The 22,090-nt window shown below is 32.5% G+C and overlaps 1 protein-coding gene across 1 annotated transcript in view; it reads right to left on the bottom strand.

Moving 5' to 3' along the window:
* Positions 1-22,090, bottom strand: part of Tim23 (translocase of inner mitochondrial membrane 23) — a 67,844-nt gene that overhangs the window by 39,960 nt on the left and 5,794 nt on the right. The window contains exons 2-3 of the mRNA XM_085820655.1: positions 1,063-1,130; positions 196-289 (exon numbers count right to left, since the gene is read on the bottom strand). Coding sequence (XP_085676781.1) covers positions 196-289; positions 1,063-1,130 — 162 coding nt within the window. The remainder of the gene's footprint in view (positions 1-195; positions 290-1,062; positions 1,131-22,090) is intronic.

Raw genomic sequence — 22,090 nt, forward strand, 5'->3', positions numbered from 1 at the left:
TAGAATCAAATGTACACAAATTATTCAATCTTTGGCAGACTTTGACATCTCATAAAATCTAACATTTTTCCCCCTTGAAAAAAACAAGGTTATACAACTTCTTAAAAAGGGGTAAATATTTCCAATTTATCTTTTTCTAGTTCATAAATTAGTATCCAAAATGTTATTATTACTTTTTTTTAATAACAAAATTACCTGTCATGACAGCCCCACCAATCTGAGAAAACGCAAGCTCAAATCTACCCCGAGTCCGTGATGCACCTTCGGGAAATATCCATTCTGGTCCTCCCTGAAATGGGAAATTTTCAAATGACAAGAAATTACTTCAGCTAGATAAATCTGATATGAAGCATGCTAGCTGCTCCTTATGAATCTATGCATATATGCATTAGCAAAAAAAAAAAAAAAATAACAAGGAACAACTATAACAATTTGTGTAATTTGAATGATGTTGCAGGATAAGAACATGGATCATGAAGAAGATATTTATTTTAACATGCCTATGATGACATTTTCTGGATTTAAAACCATACAACAGACTTCACAGTCTGTTAGTTGCTTGGCAATTGAGGGAATGCCATTGCAATAGAAAACTTCAGCTCACATCATCTTTATTTACTATCACTTTTCCACATTTCTTTACAAATTCAGGTAATTTGAAAATTTCGCCTTTTACAGAATTCATTATCGCCAAAATAAAATTGTTCTTTTGCCTAATTTTTAAATCACACATTCTTAAGTCTAAATTGCACCAATTCTGTTTTCTCTTGCCAAGGTCACTACAGAAGGCAAATACCAAATACACTTAATTTCAGATCCTGTTATAGCTCCAGTATATAAGATAGCTATAATAATTATAGCCTGAACAAAGTATTATTAATGCTAACATTATCAATCTAAAATACAAAAACTATGAAAAAGTTTAACGTAGAAAGATGTAACTAAGCTAGAATTTTCTTATGTAATTAATTGGCTTATATTATGTTTCTCTAAATCAATCATTAAGATATAATTGTATTAATTTAAAACAGGAAAAAAAAAAAAAGAAGTCAAACCTCATACTTGATTTAAGTAAGCTGGATCAACATTCAAGTAAGGAGATATACTTTGCATTCCACCACCAGAACCATCTAAAAGAAAAACATTTTGATCTTTAATTCTATAGAAACACAACTAAAGCTTTAGGTATAGTCTATGAAGCTACCCCCCTTCTTTTCTTTTATTTTAAGTCAAAAATTATAATTTAATTTTTTTATGGTTCCATTAAATTAAGCTTACCAAGAATTCATTAATTTGATTTTTATTAAACGTCATCAATAAACTATGGCTCAAAATTACTACAGTCAAAAGTCGTTAATCCGGACTCGTCGGGACTTCGGCGATTCCGGATTATCGATTTTTCCGGATTATAGATCATCAGTTTAAATCTGGTAAGATGGCATGCAGAAATTCTAAAATTAAAACTATGAAACCGTAACTTATGAAATAAAGAACAATTATGATCTAAAGGGTATCAAAATTTACAAAAAAAAAAAAAAAAAAAAGCTTAATATTTATTTGTTTACTTTATTAAACATTTCTTTCAATGTAAGTTGTTTAAGTTGCTTCGTTTTATGTGATAATACTTTCTCTTTAATTCTATAAACAGACATAATTTCTTGTTCAGTTACAAAGTTCCGCTGTTCAAGTCCCGTAATTGCTGTGCCGAGAATACCGACTAACTTGTCAATGGAAATTTTTTCGTTTTCACTAACCTCTCTGTCACCTTCTTCATGTCTTTATCCATTTTTTGCAGCAGTTCCACTTTTTGTTTGATGGACATCGAAACATACTTTCGTTTTGTAGATCCTTTGGGAGCTCCAGCATCGGAAATTCTATTTGACATAATCGAAAGTTCAAGTTTACTTCTATAAAATTGCTCTTACAGTCTGGAAAAAATAATAAGCCGGATCCAACTCGAAGATTAAGGAACAACGCAATCATCAACATTAACTGAAATAGATAATTAGATAATTTTAGCTTATACTGTCCGTTTTACATAAAACGCGCACGCGAAAACGTATTCTGCGCTTGCGCATACGCATATGCGCAGTCGTAAAGGTTTTACGCACACGTGCAAACGCCTATGCGCATGTGTCAACGCGGCGCATGCGCAGAAAGTTTTTAGCTTTGAGGTCCGGATTATAGATCATTCCGGATTATGGGTGTCCGAATTAACGACTTTTGACTGTACTAGACAATAAATTCACTTAGCTATACTTTTCTTTAAATATATCAAAGGTCAATTTCTGGAAAATGAAATAAAATCCTAGCCCTTTTTGCTTAGAGAACAACATGTGCCAAACGATTTTCTCCAAAAAGACATATGCACTAATTTTGCCTATTATTTACAATTTTCTTTTAAATAATTTCTTATAACAATATTCTGGTTGTTTAAAATAAGTAATGTCAATAAAAAGTTTTTAAAGTGTGCAATTCTTTTTCATTCCTTATTTATTAAAATGTTTAGTCTAAGAGTTTACTCATTATTTTTCTATGCAAAATTCTCTGTGGCACATTGCCCTGTAATGGAAAAAAATCCAAAATCCTTCCTAAAAACAGCAAATCCACGTTCTGAAACTAATGCAAATATATAATGACAGCTGTCTTATTAAACAACACACACTAGTACTCAAACAGAAACTGAGTGACACAATATAAAAGTAAGTAAAAAAGCAAAATTACTAATTTTGACTTATGGATTGGTCCCTCTTCTTCAAGAAGTGAATGGAGGAACCTGTGCCTGATAGCCATCAGGAAACTGACTGCTATTTATGATATACAAAAAGAAAACTATATTAAAAAACACTGGGAATTTCTGAAGGAATTTAAAATTTTAGCAATAAAATTTACATTTTTAAGCACTTTAAGATGATGTAATCCAGTTGAAAATACTTATGTAAAATATACGACAAATGGCTTTTGAAAGTAATTTAAGTTCAATATTTAAATATAAAAATCAGTAATATAATATATATCAAGAATTCATTAATTTGATTTTTTTAAAACGTCAACAGGACACTATGGCTTAAAATTACAAATAGAGACAATAAATTCACTTAGCTACACTATCTTTAAATATAAAATCAATAATTCAATATTTAAATATATATATAATAAAATTAATAAAATGAAAAGGAAAAGTCAGAACTAAAATGATAACTTATAATTATATATATTTTCATTTTATCAAAAAATTTAACACTGCATGTGTAAACTATCATAACTGAACTAGCATAATGCTCTAAAAATGTAACAATAAAAATCTTCTTTTTTGAAAAAAATGAAAATCTTCTTTTTTGAAATTATTATATTTTATGCTTTAGATAGTACATAAAAAGAGCACGTTTCTTGCTATGATAACGAGAGCCCTCCCCCCACCTGTACACTTTCGATCATTGGGTCTCTTTATTTTTGCAAATGTAAGTTGTAATAAAGCATTCTGTATCAGGAAGAAATGCTGTTAAACAACTACCCCTTCTTCATTTTTTTTTTTTTTTTTTTTTTTTTTTTTTGGTGTGTGTGTGTGTGAATATTCTTCATCAGAAGTATCAGGTACATTGAAGAAGAAAGCTCATCAGGCAGAGAAAGTGCTTCCTAAACAGAAAGTACTCTTTTTAGTATTTCCTTATAACCACCTCAGTGTCATACAAACCTCAAATATTTGCTTACTTAGTTCCCCCCAAAAGATAAATGTTTTGCATATGAAAGAGCCACTCATAGACTTTAGCAAAATAATCCGTTTTTATTTTCACAAATATTCTTTTAGCCATAGACAATATCATAAAATTTGTCATAAATGATGTTTTTAAAAGGAGTAATAGAAATAGATGTTTACAGGAAATAAAAATAAGTTTCTATACAAAGATAGTATTATCTCATTAATTCTTTTACAGTTAATCAATTTATTTGAATGTTGCATTTTTATCGCCATCATTTTTCGGCTCATATTTCTCTATTTTCAATTAGAATATATATATTTTTTTAACTTTGATTTGCTATCTCTAACAGCAGGTATTTTGTCTTCTAATTGCTTTGCATTCTTTACTTTTCTACCCATTTGAGCATGGTATCATTTGTTTTTGAAGAACTCGTTATATATTATGCATTTAAATGTTTGTGAAAAAAATGATAAAAACAAACTTAGATTTTCAAAAAAAAAAAAAAAAAAGGCTACGACTGATTAAGTTGAAAAGTGATGATTCACAAGTGATGTATCCAGGCCAATCTACTAGTACTAAGAATATTGAAAAGAAAAGAAAAAATGTTTATAAAAAATATAAAAGTTGTTTATCATTTGGGTTTGCTTGGAATAGAGATGGAATGGACCATCAACCTCAATGTGTTGTTTGCGGTAAACTATTATCTAATCAAAGCAAGAAACCATTGTTTCTCCCATGCTGAATCTAAACATGCCAGTTTAAAATATAAATCTGAAGAATATTTTGAGAGGAAATTATGGGCGTTAAAAATTTGTAAACAAGTAATGACAGGTTTTGTTACTTCAAGTGAAAAAGCTTTGGAAGCTAGTTAGCTAGTAAGAATAAGAATTACTAAGACTACGCAGGCTCACACTATTGGAGAAAACCTTGTACAGTACAAAGTCCGAAATCTGGACTCGTCGGAACTTCGGCGATTCCGGATTTGAGATTTTTCCAGATATTAGATCATCAGTTTAAATCTAGTAAGATGGCATGTAAAAATTATAAAATTAAAAATACGAAATCATGATTTCTGAAATAATGAAGTATTTATGATCTAAAGAGTATCAAAATTTACAAAAAAAAAAAAAAAAGGCTCAATATTTATTTGTTTACCTTATTAACCACTTCCCTTACACATTTTTTTCAAACAAAATTGTAAAAAATCATCACATTTTTATATTTTATTACTAAATACAATGAAACAAATCCAAATATGTAGGTTTAAGTTGAATTTTTAATTTTTTGAAGGTGTAAATGCATTTAGTTTTAATATCCCGAGTTATCTTGGGCAAGCGAAAACAAGTTAAATGTTAGTGTTTGTATGATAGTTTTTAAAACAAAGGACAACACAAAGTGATACCTGACATTCTACACACTGGTATCAGGACGCCTATTCTATGATCACTGGATCTGTCTACAACTTGAGCGAACAATATTGACTCAAAAGAACCGGTATGGACAGCCATCACAACTTCTCGGAGAAAGCCATTCTGTGGTCCTCAGTTGGAGGGCGGGTGGGTCCATTTTACTTTACTGGAAGGGGACAAGGCTTCAAGGAGCTTTAGACCAATCGCAGTACAGACGAGTGACGAAATTTATAGCGCGCGCTGGCTGAAGTTCTAAGAATATTCTCCCATTATTTCACTAACTCACACGCTGCATTTGTAGTTCGAAAAACAAATTGCACAAAACAGTATTATGACCAACACGCAGTAGAATATGCTGCTGTGTTATGTGAAAGAAAATCTCGTTTTTTAATGGGAAAGTTAACGCAGGAATTTAGAGGTAAGAAATAAAGAGTGATACGGGATACCATGAAAGCAATGGTAAATAGATAAGAGTAAATGAATTAAGCTTACTTCAAATCCTTTTAGAAATAAACAATTTTAATTATTTAAATTTATAATATGATTAATTTGCATTACAATCTAATAGCAAACTAAGTTTTTTTTTTTTTTTTTTTTCCCATGTTTACATTAAAACTGTTTTCCCGTAATTTATTTTACAGTTACTATTCGAAAAATATTTCTTTAAATAAGAAATTAGAAAGAAAATATTTCTTTCTTAATATTTCTTCCCTTTTTTTATTTTCTTTTTCTATGAAAATTATTTCTTTCAGGAAAAGAAATAAAATTCATTCGCTATTACAGTATGGCCGATTGCTGCTGCATTCAATTATCACACATGCATCAAAATGCTTTATTTTAAATAATTTATTCTATAATTAACATGAAAGAAAATATTTTTTCAATATAAAATATATAACCAAAATTAAACTAATCTATCCTGTATGTGTGATTAATTCGTTTTGCAATTTTTGTCACACAATTACTAATACCTTTTTTTCAATATTACATTGCTGTTATTTTAATTTTGTATATAAGAACTGCTCAGTTTAAATATTCTTCCTTCTCAAAAGATTTTGTTCTTTGAAAATAATTAAAAGATAGTAATATTTTCACAATGGAAGTACTAAAGTAAAAATAATCAGTGTAGGTCTCCTGCAGTTCAAGTCCTTATCAAACCAGCGTTTCGACACATTTTAAATAGAAAACTAATAATAATCAATATCTCTTTTACAATATAAAAATGAGAATGCTATGAACAGTATTTTAATTTTTTTTTTTTTTTTTTTTTTTTTTTTAAGTTTGCGAAGGAACAATGATTTTTTAATACTATAATAGGTTACAAAAGTACTATTCCATGAACAAACCCTCAGTCTTATAGCATTGTTACTTTATAGCATAATACAATAATAATACAGTATAATTCTGCTAACAAGCCCACCAGCCGCCGAGCGGTAGAGTCGCTGAACGCAGGTAGTTTGGTCCGAGATTCGAATCCCGCGAACGAGCTGGACGGCGTTTTCGCGGCTTTCCCCATGTGTAACGTGTATACGAGCCAGTTTTCCTTAGAAAGTTCTCACTTAGAAACCAGTTTTAAAACGTATTAAAATTACACACACACACATACACACACACACACACACACACACAAAAAAAAAAAAAAAAAAAAAAAAAAAAACAGATTTTATATTACTCCCAAAGGGCCATTTTTTTAACGTTTTGCGTGTTACCTTTATTTATTAAATATCATGTTTTTCGCACTTAAACCATAAAATTCAATTCAACAGCAATATCATATAATTTTAAAAAAGCATATTTTTAGAATTTCCGATACATAGTCTCGCGCGCTAGAGATGAAAGTGTTTTTTGCCATTGCTCGCTTTGAAATCGTTGGGTTTCTTAATCAAACACTCATAAATGCTTTACAAAATATGATATATGAAATGGATAGTAATACAAATTCCCAGTTCCAAATTTGGGCCTCCAGATGCCTATATTAGGATGGAGGATTACGTTATTCAGAATTTCATGGCTCTAGGTACCGTTGTTTTATCACAGTGCGAGAAACATTCATACAGTCTGCAGATTCCTCATTATTTAATTTCTTTAAATATAATAGAGTGCGATAATACTTGGTGGCAACGATTTGAAAAGTGAAACGCCATTTATCGTGAAACGCCACAAAATGGCAAAACGAAATTAATAGCCCCTCTGGGCTAAAACTTATTTTTAAAAGTATCACACTAGTAGTAGTACAACTACTGAAAAAAATATTATAAGTCTATTTTATAGTTTTATAATTATTATTATTATTTTTTTTAAATTTTTATTTTAGTGTGAATTTCGCGTAATAATGAACATTTTTTGTGTTCACAGTATTATTCGTAAGGTATTCAACTGTTAGATTTTAAAGTAAACGTAATTTTTGCTGTACATAAATCGAGTAGAAGCTTATCAGATGTCTATATTTGTATTAAATGAAGAAGGTTTATGTGCTTGATAAACTTATTATCTTCTACATTTTTAAAGCGTACAATTACAATTTATATCTATAATTTCAGGAATAATATAACCTTTCTTTCAGTAGAAATTGCGTTCTTGTTTTCTGAATGTGGCTCCAAATACTCTCTCAGTTCATCTCAAATTAAAATAACTATAAATTTTGGCAATCTGAAATACGCAATGAAAACATCTTTTGGCAGAGCAAAAGCATCAACATATTTTCTATAAATTCGCCATCGATTCAGAGATCTACGACGGTATTCTTTGTTTAAATATGAAAAAAATCAGCGGCGAAAACACATACAAAGCCATTGTCTACTTAGTACGTCAACTGGACAACCCTGATTGACGACGCGGCAACACTTTTTCACGCGCTTTTGACAACTTCCGTACTCAGAGAATATAGGATGTTGGGCAGACCTGTTTTTTACTAGAAGCGACATCTGGCGGCCCACAACTTGCTGTCGACTCTCGTAGCGTAGAATAACCGTCCTGGTCTCTTTTCTTACTGACTTACCGCTGGGATCTCTTCTATGGGAGCATATAGTACACTGTGTCGTAGGATTTGATTTTTTTCCACCTCTTCATAATCACTATATGAACCTCTTCATAATCTTTCCACCTCTCATAATCCTCTTCTAATAATAATCTCTCATAATCTTTCCACCTCGCATAATTCTCTTCATAATCTTTCCACCTTTTCATAATCTGTGATGGTGCAAACCGCTGTCTTGCACCATCGCCATTATTTTACTTTTTTCAACACAAGTATCCTTCTTCATACGTTACTAATCCACAAACCGACATATACTATACAATAGGGAAACACGCAACCAGTCCTGCCAAAAGAACCGCGAAACCAACAAAACTTCGCAAACTGCCAATCAAAGTTGAATACAGTCAAAAGTCGTTAATTCGGACACCCATAATTCGGAATGATCTATAATCCGGACATCAAAACTAAAAACTTTCTGCGCATGCACCACGTTGACACATGCGCAGAGGCGTTCACGCGTGCGCGTAAACCTTTTACGACTGCGCATATGAGTGTGCGCAAGTGCAGAATACGTTTTCGCGTGCGCATTTTATGTATAATGGATGTATAAGCTAAAATTATCTAATTATCTATTTCAGTTAATGTTGATGATTGCGTTGTTCCTTAATTTTCGAATTGCATCCGGCTTATTATTTTTTGCAGACTGTAAGAGCAATTTTATAAAAGTAAGCTTAAACTTTCGATTATATCAAATAGAATTTCCGATATATATTTGTTAATATGTAAAGGATCTAAAGCGAAAGTATGTTTTGAAATCCGAAATCTGTTTATCAATTTCACGCTGCTCGGGGGCGGGCGCCTAATGAATTGGAAGTTGATTTGTCAGCACTATCCTTATCTTCAGCGCAGATGTTTTTATTTTATTTGGCTTTTAATTCCTTACCAAATGTAGTATTTCATCTCGATATGCTCCGTCTTTGATATGATTTAAAACAAGTTCCTCGTCATTATAATTCGCTTCCGATAGCGAAGAAAAGTGACAGAGGTTATTGAAAACAAAAAAATTTCGATTGACAAATTAGTCGGTGTTCTTGACATAGCAATTATAGGACTTGAACGGCGGAACTTTGTAACTGAACAAGAAATTATGTCTGTTTAATAGAATTAAAGAGAAAGTATTATCACATGAAACGAAGCAAAACTTAAACAACTTACATTGAAAGAAATGTTTAATAAAGTAAACAAATAAATATTAAGCTTTTTCTTTTTGCAAATTTTAATACCCTTTAGATCATAATTGTTCTTTATTTCATAAATTACGGTTTCACATTTTTAATTTTAGAATTTCTGCATGCCATCTTACGAGATTTAAACTGATGATCTATAATCCGGAAAAATCGATAATCCGGAATCGCCGAAGTCCTGACGAGTCCGGATTAACGACTTTTGACTGTATTTCCTTTTATTTCCTCAAGAGCAAGTAAAAATGTAATAAAACGAATCGTACTACCAAATTCTGCTTTGCCTGAGTTTTCCCGGCATAATAATTAACTGCAATATATACCAACCCGAGATAACTCGGGATAATCAAGCAAGCGGTTAAACATTTCTTTCAATGTAAGTTGTTTAAGTTGCTTCGTTTTTTGTGCTAAGACTTTCTCTTTAATTCTGTAGACAGACTTAATCTTTTGTTCAGTTACATTGTTGAAGTCCTGTAACTGCCGTTTCAAGAATTCCGACTAACTTGTCAATCGAAATTTTCTCGTTTTTAGCACCTTTTCTGTCGACTTCCTTCACTATCGGTAGCAGTATTTTCTGGATCTAGAAGCACACTACAGATTTCGACATCTGTTTATTGATTGATGATTGCGGCATTGCCATTGCAATAAAAAACTGCTGTTATATCATCTTCATTTATTACCGCTTCTCAACATTTCTTTACAAAATCCATTAATTGGAAAATTTCACCTTTGTTTTGCGATATTCGAAAACCTTTAAAATTAGCGGCAATCATTATCAAATTTAGCTATCCTTCACTATACATATTTGGCTATGCATCATGAGCTTGGCGACTAATGACAAGTTGTTCCCTTAAATTTTATCTAGCTTCTATCACGCACTGAGACAATTAAGCCTGAATTGTATTAGTTCAGTTATTTATTATACTTATGTCTATTTCTTCCACATGCTTAAGGCTTATCAGAGTTCTGAATAAATAAATTGCCACATATACTTAAGCTTTATTGAGGGCCAGCGACTGCCTGATGCAGCATCTGTGGGTCCTAAATTCTGCGACTCGTTGCAGCCATACGAGCCCTGGCGCTGGTTCTGGGTTTATGTGAATAACAAATCAGTTATTTTTAATTCAAACAGCCCTAAATGTAATCTTTGGGTCTATGAGTATCCTCAACAAAATATATTTTCAGCATATGGAAAAAAATTTTTGGTAAATTTTTCCTTGTCAACATGTTTTAGCATATTTAACACAAATCTGTAATCATCGCCAAGCGTAATGTCAACAAAAAAGGTTACCACACCAGGATACATAAAAAAATTCTTTAGGCAGTGCTACATGAGTCATTACTCAAGTTGTCACATTTTGATAAACATGTGGTGATGAAAGGAAAGTATAATAAATAATGATTCATCAGCTTTTGGCATGGAATGTTTCAGTTTGGGATGGCTGCCAAGCAGATATGTAGCAATGGAGCCAAATTACTGATCGTACATATTTATGCTAAAATGATTGTTTCTTCAATGACATGGCATTTTATTTAGTGTTGAAGTGAAATTAAGAATCAGAACTCTTCAGATGTTTTATTATGTGCAGAGGGGGAAATCAAATGTGCATGCATAAAGCCTACAAGAAAAACCTTGTTGGTGGTTTTAAGGTCCGCATTTTGAACTTTTATTACTAGCAGCTAAAGATATTGTTTTAACAGTGCTCAATGAAAAAGTAGCTAATGAACATAATAATATTCCATTATCAAATGATAGAGAAAGTAGACAAATTCATGAAATGGCAAATTCCATAAAAGAGACACAAATTCAAAAAATAACACATAGTGAGTGTTTCGCATTACAATTAGATGAAAGTAATCACATAACGATGTTCGTTCAATTATTAGTTAACATACATTTCGAAGAAGATAAACGAATTGCCAAAGAGTATTTATTTTGTGCTTCTCTTCATGATAGAGCAAATGAAAATGAAATTTTTAAAGTAATTGATAATTTTATGTCTGAGAATGATATTCCATTGATTTAGTGCATTGGCGTATGCAATGACGAAGCTTTAAAAGGAAAAATTCCTACGTTATTTCTCAAATAAAGTCACATCTGAAACTAAATTTACTCACTTCTCCATTCATCGTGAAGTTTTAGTAGACAAAACAATTGCGGAAAATCTGAAAATCATTTTGAATCAAACTGTGAAAATTGTTAATTTTATTAAAGGCCAAGCTTTAAATTCAAGAATATTTATAATTTTATGCCAAGAGATGGGCAATGAACATGAAATACCTTTGTCACATTCTGAAGTAAAGTGGTTATCCAGAGTCAGACTTTTAAATCGTCTTTTTGAATTTCAATCAGAAATTCAAATTTTCCTTTTTTTGTGAATCAAAACAGGAATTGCAAAAATGTTTATTTAGGAAATTATGGTTGAGCATACTTAGCTGTCATTTTCGGAAAATTAAATGAATTAAATTTAGGATTATAAGTACAAAATGTTACCGAAAAAATGATTATAAGAACAAATGTTGTTTACCGTTAGAAATAAAATAAAAGCAATGATTAAAAAAAACTCGATAATCAAAGAATTGGATAATAATATTTTAAGCTTTTTGCAGATTTTTTTTTAGAAGTTAAATAAATTAAATTCAGGATTACAAGGACAAAGTGTTAATTTATTTGCTTTTGGAGATCAAATAAATGCAATGTATAAAAAAAAATCTGAAAGGCTGCAGATTTTAAATTACATCCAAAGAGGCTTTTTTTTAATGTTTTGTGTGTCCCCTTTATTTATTAAATATCATGTTCTCTGCACTTGAACCATTAAATTCAGTTCAACAGCAATGTTGGAAAGTAATTTTTTAATGAGCATAAGTTTAGAATTTCCTATATACAGTTCCACACGCTGGAGATAAAAAGGTCCCCGCCCCATAGAGAGCCATTGCTCGCTTTTAAATCATTGAGAGTTTGTTAATCAAAAATTCGTTAAAATTTTACAAAATATGTAATCGATAATAAAACAAATTCCAAGTTTCAAATTTGAACTTTCAGATGCCCATATTTGCAGAATGATTACGTAATTCAAAATTGGATGGCTTACACCATTGTTTTATCACAATGCAAGAAACATACATACATTTATGCAAATTTTTCATTATTTAATTTCTTCAAATACAGGGTGATAGCATTTGGTGGCAATGATTTGAAAAGTGATACAGCCTTTTAAAGTTTTTAACGCAAAACTAAAACAATAGTTGTTCTTCAGGGACAAAGCACCTTTGAACTAAAAAAGAAACTGGAGCTAATAATCAAAGAAATGAATAATAATATTTTAAGCTTTTTTAAAACTTTTAGAAAGTTTTCTAAACAAAAATAATTTGAAAAATCAAAGAAAAATTAGCATCCAATATTAAAAATCATCGTTTTTCATTGATAAATAATTAACAAGTATTTATTGATAAATAAATAAAAGTATAATATTGGATTATGAAAAAGAAAATTGAATTAGAAATCCATTTTGTTCAAATGTACCTGACATTTTATCTCATAAAGAAAAAAAACAACTGACAGAAACTCTGTGATCGAACTCTAACTGAAGGCTGCCCAGACAGTATAATGGTTAGGGAAGCCTGACTGTGATAGCGAAGAGCATGGGTTTGAATACCGGAGAAGAGATGGTTGTAACTGTCTGTCCCTTCATAGGAAACAATGGTGGCCCACCTATTAGGTGCCTTCATAATAAAGAGACCACCACATCTGGCCTTAGTACAGATCAGCGGTTCTCAATCTTTTGAGTAACACGTACCATCTAAACAAAAATTGAAAACCTCTAGTACCACCACTACAAAGTACTACTACCACCACCACTCTTGAATAGTGAAGAGTCGGTACTACCGAACCGGGTATTTTGTAACGGGGACTGAAAATCAGTACATCCAAGTACCCGTTACTTCAGTACGGAAATCGGTACTTTTCGGTATTCGTTACTTCTGCACCGAAACGGGTACTTTTCGGTATTCGTTACTTCTGTACTGAAACGGGCACTTTTTGGTATTTGTTACTTCTGTACCGAAACGGGTACTTTTTGGTATTCGTTACTTCTGTAGCGAAACGGGTGCTTTTTGGTATTCGCTACTTTGGAACGCAAATATGTGTCTCTTCTCGGTATTCGTTACTGGAGGATCGATGACGGTTCAGCTCACTTCGGTTTTGGTACGAGGACAGTAGTATCTGGTTGTATTTGCGAAATGGTGATATGCGCTCCTTGTGTCCATGAATGACCTTGAAATAGGGCATGGAATGGCAAGCGTGAAAGGGGGGAACTTCCGTTCCGTTCGTCACGGAGACTAGAGTTTGAGGTAGTATAATTAATTGCCTTCGTGTGCGCGTGGGGGGGGATAGTCACTGTAGCCGGCATTGCTCGCTTGTGGTTGGAGTCGGTATAGTCAGGAGGGAAAGGGAAGGGAGCACTAGATGATTTGCAATCTGAATTGTGCATGTTTTAATTTTTCATCATTTGTAGGAGAAAAACTGCATGGATCTGAAATGACTGATTTGGTAAGTTGCTGTTGTTGGATTGGTGAATGGAATCAACTACCAACTAGATTACTTCCTTTTCCTCAACATATTTTTAGCATGAATCAAGAAAAATATTTTTCGCTTGCTTGTTTAATAGAGCAACGTAAATCATATGATCCTTTTTAAATAAATAGGATCCTTTTTTATCCCGCTGTACCTACTTCAGAAAATGTCACAGCATCTAGTGGATCACTAAGCCAATCAACATAAAATGCAGACGCAATTTTAAACTTTTCTAATGAAAGAACAAAGATAACTGACCCACTTATGATAATTCTTCCCCTTTCTAAAAACAGATTTTCATCTCGCCAAAAACTAAACCCAGGTCATGTGCCTAACGCAGGATTGTCAACGCCTGCTTAACCCCAGGACGTGACGACGCTCCTCCGATAGGAAGAGAGGTGAACTTTCACCTGGCAGTCCGAATCTTTTTTTTTTTACTACCTTTGGAGCTTATTTGAGGGGGGGGAACTATCGAATGGAACACCGTAAATTATCCGGACATGTTTATGTAAACTCGGTACTTGAAATCGGTTTTCAGTACTTTTCAAAGTAACGGTTACTTGAGTAACGGGTATTTTGTACCGGGTACAAGAAAGTACCGAAGTTGCCCATCACTACTCTTGAACAAAGCTCAGATCACATAAATTTGCGAGTATTAGAGAAAAAACTCAATCAGGATTTAATTTTGAAAAGGGTTTTAATTTTTGAATTTATAGTTAAAAATGCTTTGCTTACCACCTATTTTTCTCTAGGGTACCACCAATGGTATGCGTACGACTGGTTGAGAACCCCTGGCATAGATTAATGGACTCTGTTACAAAACTGTAACTGTTCACAATCACACGCTGTTGGGAGGGGGGGGGAACTCTAACTGAAGATTTCAAAAGTAACACATTTGTTAACTTTTGGATGAAGTGAAAAAAAGAATTTAAAGGCATTTCAAATACAGCTATTAGATTTTTATTGCCTTTTTGCACAACCTATTTGTGTGAACAAGGATTTTCTTCCGTGTTACATTTGTAAAATTATTACAGAACACAATTAAAAGTGGATTCTAATTTACAGCTAAAACTAAGTGAAATAAGAACAAACATAAAGAAATTGACCTCCCTTAAACAGACCCAAATTTTGCACTAAATTGAGAATTAAAATATTAAAACTTAAATTTTGATAGTTAAAACGGCAACCAATTCTTAATCTAATACGTATTATTTGTGCGTGCATATTTAATACAAATAGCCAATAGGTTGTGCAAATGGCAAAATATATATTTTCAAAAATATTTCTATTGAGAAATTAAAAAATAATCATTGTAAAATGTTGTGGCAGTAGTAAAATTTTTCAGTTTTTGTTTAGATGGTATGCGGTATTTAAAAGATCAAGAACTGCTGCTCTAGAGTCAATGTAAATGAGTAAGTGTTTCTCCATACTAACAAGAGGTAGACATGCAACTTCTGCATCCCAACTTTTGATGTTTCCATGTTCAATATTGTCTTTTCAGGATTACTTCTTTTCATAAAATGCTCTGAAAAAAGTTCATAAACTATTTCCTAGCAGCAACGTATATTAACATAAGGTTAAAAAAAAAAAAAAAAAAAAAAAAAAAAAAGGTCATACCTGTAATCATGAAGTGGCAGATAAACTTAACTGAATAAGTGCAAACTTTCCACTGGCTAAGAAATGCGAGTTTAAAACTGAATAAATTATAGAAAGAAGCATTTTAAAACTTGCTGTAGATTTATTCTGTAACATTTAAAAAATGCTTAGGTGAAAAGATCTAAGCCTGAAAGATAAGGAAAAATTGTTTAAAAATCTTAAGGTCCTTGATAAGAGAACCCAGTGAAAATTTACATTTAAACTAAATTTCCCTAGCAGCATTGTGCAGCATATTTAAACAAAGAATTTTAATTGATGAAGAACTAATAAACAATATAAATATCTTACAGGAGTATGAAAAAGATGGAAAACCCTTGGAAGGAAACCACAAGATGAAATGTTGGTATTTGTGGGATTAATTTTAAATATGAGATTCTCATATAATATGAGCAGGAATTGTTTTCTTTTATTGCTGAGAGCTTAGCACTTTGCAACAATCCCAAAGCAAAATGCAAAAACCCTCAAAGGATCGACTATATGAAATTAGAAGTATGGTGAATTTGTTCAAAATGTGATTGACTGAAATGTATTACCCAAGATGAGAGATTAGTTGAGTTGATGACATTATCTACTCTTACTATGTACTACTCTTATATGCGCCCTCAGGTTGCCAAATGCTGCGTTATGTGTTGTGCACTGGTATTTGGGGTGATGTTGGTTTTTATGGATGCTCCTTTTTACGTGAAAACTTGGATTTTACTGTTGGCAAAATTTTAGTCATGTGCCTGGTACAACTATTTTTTCGGGTGGCTGGAAATTGTACAAGTATTTAGGAGAAGGTTTTGAACATTTATTTGTTAAAGATAATATCAATTTTGTAGATAGTGAGTCTGGCTGTCATATAAATTACGTAGCGGCATGTTAAAGCGACATTGCCGACTTATAAACGGAAAAGCGATTTGGAGTTTTATTTGGTGGTTTATATATTTTCCATCGTTGTTCTGAAACGGGAGAAGATGCTTTTAACAAATTTGTGGTGAAATTGTTTGGTGATGTTTGAAATTGGTATTTCTGCTGTTCGAAGAAGCATTCATTCAAGTGCATTTTATTTTATTCTTGTTCTTATTTTGTAGAATGTTATGCTCGTCGTTATTACTGTAATGATTATTGTTGTTGTTGATGTAAAGATTATGTTCATTGTCTTTTTAGTATGAATTTCTGTCTTTATTGTTGTTTTTTTTATTGTTTTTTTTAATTGTTTGAAATTTATTTTAGTTATTTTAGTTTATTTTGTTGATTAGTGCGCAATGCCTAGATTGTGCAATTTGTAGATGTTTTTTTAAAGTTTAAACAGAATGCTGCATACATGGAATTATTGAAATTTATTAAAGCGAGGTGTGCGTAGTTTGTAGATTCCTTCGCTGAGCAATTCGTAGATTTTTTTTTTTAAAGTTTAAACAGAATGCTGTGTACATGGTATTCTTTGAAATTTATTGTTATTATGTTAATTTATTAAAGCGAGGTGTGCGTAATTCGTAGATTCCTTCGCTGCCTAGATTTCGCAATTCGTAGATTTCTTTTAAATTTAAACAGAGCACTGTGTATATGGTATTCTTTGAAATTTATTGTTGTTATGTTAATTTATTTAAGCTAGGTGTGGGTAGTTCGTAGATTTCTTTGCTGCATAGATTGTGCAATTCTGTGATTTTTTTTAAGTTAAAACATATCGCTGTGAACATGAATTCTTGTCAAATATTTTAGGTTAGAAACTTTACGTTTATGCTATCTAAATTTTTTTTTTTTTTTTTTTTTTTTTTTTGTTTCAGATTTTTAGCTTAAATTGTGTGTTCAAAATGTGGCTTTTGCACATGCGAAAACCGCATTTTTGGAGACACTTTAGGCTTAAGGCTTTAAGTTCGAAATGTAGAGTAAAAATTGAGATAGTAATATGGCACCGTGGAGTTTCTCGCCAAAAATATTTGGCGAGAAATTTGTCGCCAAGTGAGGGCTTATATAAGAGTAGCTCTATTATGGCATAGGCGGCTCATTTTTAAACAGTATAGTCCAAACAAAAACCATAAATATATCAAGTTAGATACAAGTTATATATGATTACAACCCTTAATGGTATTGGTATCAAATTTATGGTTTATATCAGCATGATAGATGATTGTAGATGGAAGAGACAGGTGTAAAAAGTAGTGTTTAATTTATTGGAAGGAATGCTAGATGTTGGGAATAGTGTATTTGTGGACAATTTTTATAATAGCTATGAACTGCAATATGTCTTAACAATAGAAAACTCATTGTACCGGGATAATCAGAAGGAACAGGAAGACATTTCCAAAAGAGGTTAGTGAGAAAAAACTATAGAAAGAGGAAACGGTAGCGAAGTGTGCTAATGGTGATATGAATTGGCAAGTGGAAAGATAAAAGAGACATAGCTTATATTTCTAATGAACACAAAAAAATGATATTGTAAGGATAATAAACAAAAGAGGCAAAACGAAATCAAAACCACTTCCTGTGATTCAATATAATAAGTTTATGGCAGGTACTGATAAGCAAGATCAGATGCTTGCCTATTATCCATGTGAAAGAAAAACCATTAGATGGCTTACCAAATGGGTAAAAATCTGGTACGAAAGTTTTGTAAATTATTCAATGAGAAGCCCAGTTTCTGTCAGCTGGTGTAGTACGAGATAAATATGCTCACCTTCCCAGTTCAGGCTAAGTCTTATCACTATGGCCAGGTGAAGGAAAAAATCCTACAACAGCATATTAAATAGATGCTGGCATATCAAAGAATTGTTCTGAGTAGCAGCCCCTATGCAAGCCCAGTAGTTTTATGCAGAAAGGAAAATGGCCTCCCACCTCCACTGATGCGAATTCGTGGGGATTCACCGTTGAGTAATGTAAACTGAATAATATAACTAAATATCCCACATATCCCCTCCCAATAATTAGATAAATCTGATCCACTAAGTACATGAATACTCTAGACCTGACGCAGAATATTTTCAAATTGCAGTGAAACCCATGGATGTCGAGAAAATAGCTTTTATAACGAAGTTAGGCATGTTTTGTTTGAGAATGCCATTTGGCTTAATCCGTTCAGTACGGGCGTGTCATATATGCATCAGCAGCAAACGTTATCTTACAGCCGGGTGTGTCATATTTGAATCGCCATTTAGTTCACTCTATGGCCTGGCTTACCCCATTTGACTTTTTAGATAGAACATTTAATTAGTACAGTCAAAAGTCTTTAATCCGGACTCGTCGGGACTTCGGCTATTCCGGATTATAGATCATCAGTTTACATCTGGTAAGATGGCATGCAGAAATTATAAAATTATAAATACGAAACTGTAATTTATGAAATAATGAGCAATTATGATCTAAAAGGTATCAAAATTTACACAAAAAAACTTAATATTTATTTGTTTACTTTAGCAAACATTTCTTTCAACGCGCGCATGTGTAAAGCATACATTACGCCTAGTCGAAATTAGAAAATTGTAACCAGAAAACTATTTGATGTGTATTCGTGATATTTATAATGACGAGGAATTTGATTTAAATCATATCAAAGACGGAGTACATCAAGATGAAACACTACATTTAGTAAGGAATTATCAGCCGAATAAATTAAAAACATCTGCCTTGAAGATAAGGATAGTGCTGACAGATCAACTTCCAGTACATTGCGGGCCGCAACATGAAATTGACATACAGATTTCGGAATGTTAGAGAAACAAAGGATATGCCTTTATCCATTTTTTGCAGCAATTCCACTTTTTGTTTGATGGACATCAAAACATGCTTTCGCTTTGTAGATCCTTTGGCAGCTCCAGAATCGGAAATTCTTTTTGACATACCGTTATTTCCGGAAGAAAGGCTGCATCAGCGTAAACGCCACACTCGAGAAAAATGGCAGGAAAAAAATTAAAATTACACAGAAACGCCACAATAGATTAAATTGCACGTGACATTGTCGTGGGCCGTATAGATGCAAAAACTCAACCTAAGTCCCGATATATGACATACCAGTTAAGAAAAATGCATGAAATGAAACCATAACTCAAAAATAAATTTAAGGTAAGAAATGTATAGCTTCTGTGCTGTTTAGAGACATTTTCAAAAATTTTCCGCACCCTAATTAAAAACTATGCAACAAGTACTTGTACCCTAACTGATGGGATCTGTATTTGGCAGAATGCCAAGAAAAATCCATTCATGCTGAAGGGGAAATACGTCAAGAGTTCAAGAGTTCGTTATTGCGAGGCAGGTGGAGTCGTGTCCACCTTTGAAAAAAATTGCAGAAAAGGCAGGAGTGGAAAGAGGATGGGTCCCGGAAGATTCATTGAATGGCAGAGGAGAGAGACTACTCAAACTGATAAGAATGTTGATTTGAAAGGGGGAAGAATGTTATTGTTCTGAGATCTCGTTTAGGGTGAATAAGGCATGTAGGTCTATTCAAGGGAAAGAATGTAAACAAAATAACGTTCACGAAAAGCAACTGAGTGGTCTTTTGTGTGGGAACAGCACCAGTCTATGCACAATGACAAGGCCATCCAAACTATGTACAATGACCATCATAGGAAATATTTTATTTTTAGTGCACCTAAATGCCGCATGGGTAGAAACGCCGCACCCACTGAAAATTTAAGTTTTAAACACGTAAACACCGCGGCGTTTCTTCCGGAAATTACGGTAATCGAAAGTTTAAACTTACTTTTATAATATTGCTCTAACAGTCTGCAAAAAATAATAAGCCAGATCCAATTCAAAGATTGAGAAACAACGGAATCTGCAACATTAACAGAAATAGATAATTTTAGCTTAGTTTATTCCGTCCGTTATACAGTAAATGTGCATGCGTCGCGTAAACGCATATGCGCATGCGTAAAGGTATTATGCGCATGCGTAAACGCAAAGTTTGTAGCTTTGAGGTCTGGATTATGGACGTCCGGATTAAAGACTTTTGACTGTATTTTTCATTGCCGTTGTAGCTGTATGTGTGTTATGGCGAAATATATCGAAAGTTAAGTAGGTTTACCTTCATTCCTACGCAATGTTTTTTATTTTTGGTATTTTGTTTCAGAATGAGAGAGATTCGTGGGTGGGTGTTGAGCAATGTAATGTCTCTTTAACTGCGTCATTTGATATAAAGAAATGCATGTGTTCTCGCTGCATTGAGGTACTTTTTATTTTTACGATATAGTGGGATAGACGTTCTATCATTAGAGATTTTTTTTATTACTCTTAGATTTTTCAGGCTTTGATATGTTTTATCATCAGCGAAATGTATTTTTTTAATGCATACTTGCCAACCTATGACACTCAAAAATCAGGATTTTTTTTTAAGAAATCAGGAGATTTTTCACAATGTTAAAAATAAAAAGACTTTTTAAATGATAAAAATATAAGTTTTAATAATGAATTAACTTTAAGTAGTAACTAATTCTTAAATGCAAGCAACACAAAAATACCTTACACATAAAAAAATTTTTATTACACGCATCTTTTAAGAAAAAAAAAAAAAAAAAAAAAAAAACACTTTAATCAGTTTTTGTACAAATGTTATAAACAGTGGCAGATTTTGCTTTCTTTAAGAAAGAAACTTCATAATTTTGTTCACAGCAATTGAATTGCCACGTAGGCCTGCTTTCGCTAATAAAAGTTTTTCTAATGTGCCATCTCTAATATTAGATCTAAATTTAGTCCTCGTTTTCGCAACAACACTGAGAATCCTCTCACACTCTGCATTACTATAGGGAACTGTCAAGATGGCCAACACAATTCTAGACAGTTCACTATATTTTAAAATTCCATCAGCACCTTTCAGTTTTGCAATTAAACTCCACTGGGTGTCAATCGTAGCTGATTTTATAACTTCATCCAAGTTTTCTAATTGTAAACTGCTGTTATGCAGCTGTTGGAACTGTTTCAATTTTTCCTTCCTTTTAGAACTCCTTTCAAGATAATAATAAATATCAACAATGTGTTCATCCACATTTATTGGTAAAGAAGTTGTCCCTTTTTCAGCTGCTAAATTTAAGAGGTGACAGGTGCATCTCATAATCTGAAAATCTGAATTTTCCTTTCTTAAGATGCCTGCAACACCAGCCTTCCAAGCCTACCAATACTGGTGCATTATGGGCACCAAGTGCTAAGCAATTATCCAGAGTGCCTGCAGTTTTCTTTTAAAGTTTTAATAATTAGCTGTGCTATATTAAAGCCTGTCAAATGTCCTTCTAAAGTGGGAACATAAAGTAAACTGCACTCAATTTCTGAAGACTCTGGATCAAAAAAAGAAACAACAATTGGATACAGTTTTGAATCGGTATTATTGCTTCCATCAGTAGAGAGGCAGACCATAGCTGTTTTAATGCAATCAATAACTGAAGATTTATTTTTCAAACCCATTTCTTTAACAATTGCACCTGTTTTGATTCTTGCACCTTCAGTATTTCTTAGCGATTTCACTATCGGGAAACATTTTTCTAAATAAAGCTGCAGCGTGATCCGATGCATTCAGTGGCAGGTTGTGCTCCAGTAAAAAGGCAGAGAACAGACATTCTGCATTAATA

The sequence above is a fragment of the Stegodyphus dumicola genome, chromosome 7, assembly GCF_044657685.1.
Source record: "Stegodyphus dumicola isolate Sdum_Otavi_A_Nest chromosome 7, ASM4465768v1".
In the NCBI taxonomy this organism is placed as follows: domain Eukaryota; kingdom Metazoa; phylum Arthropoda; class Arachnida; order Araneae; family Eresidae; genus Stegodyphus; species Stegodyphus dumicola.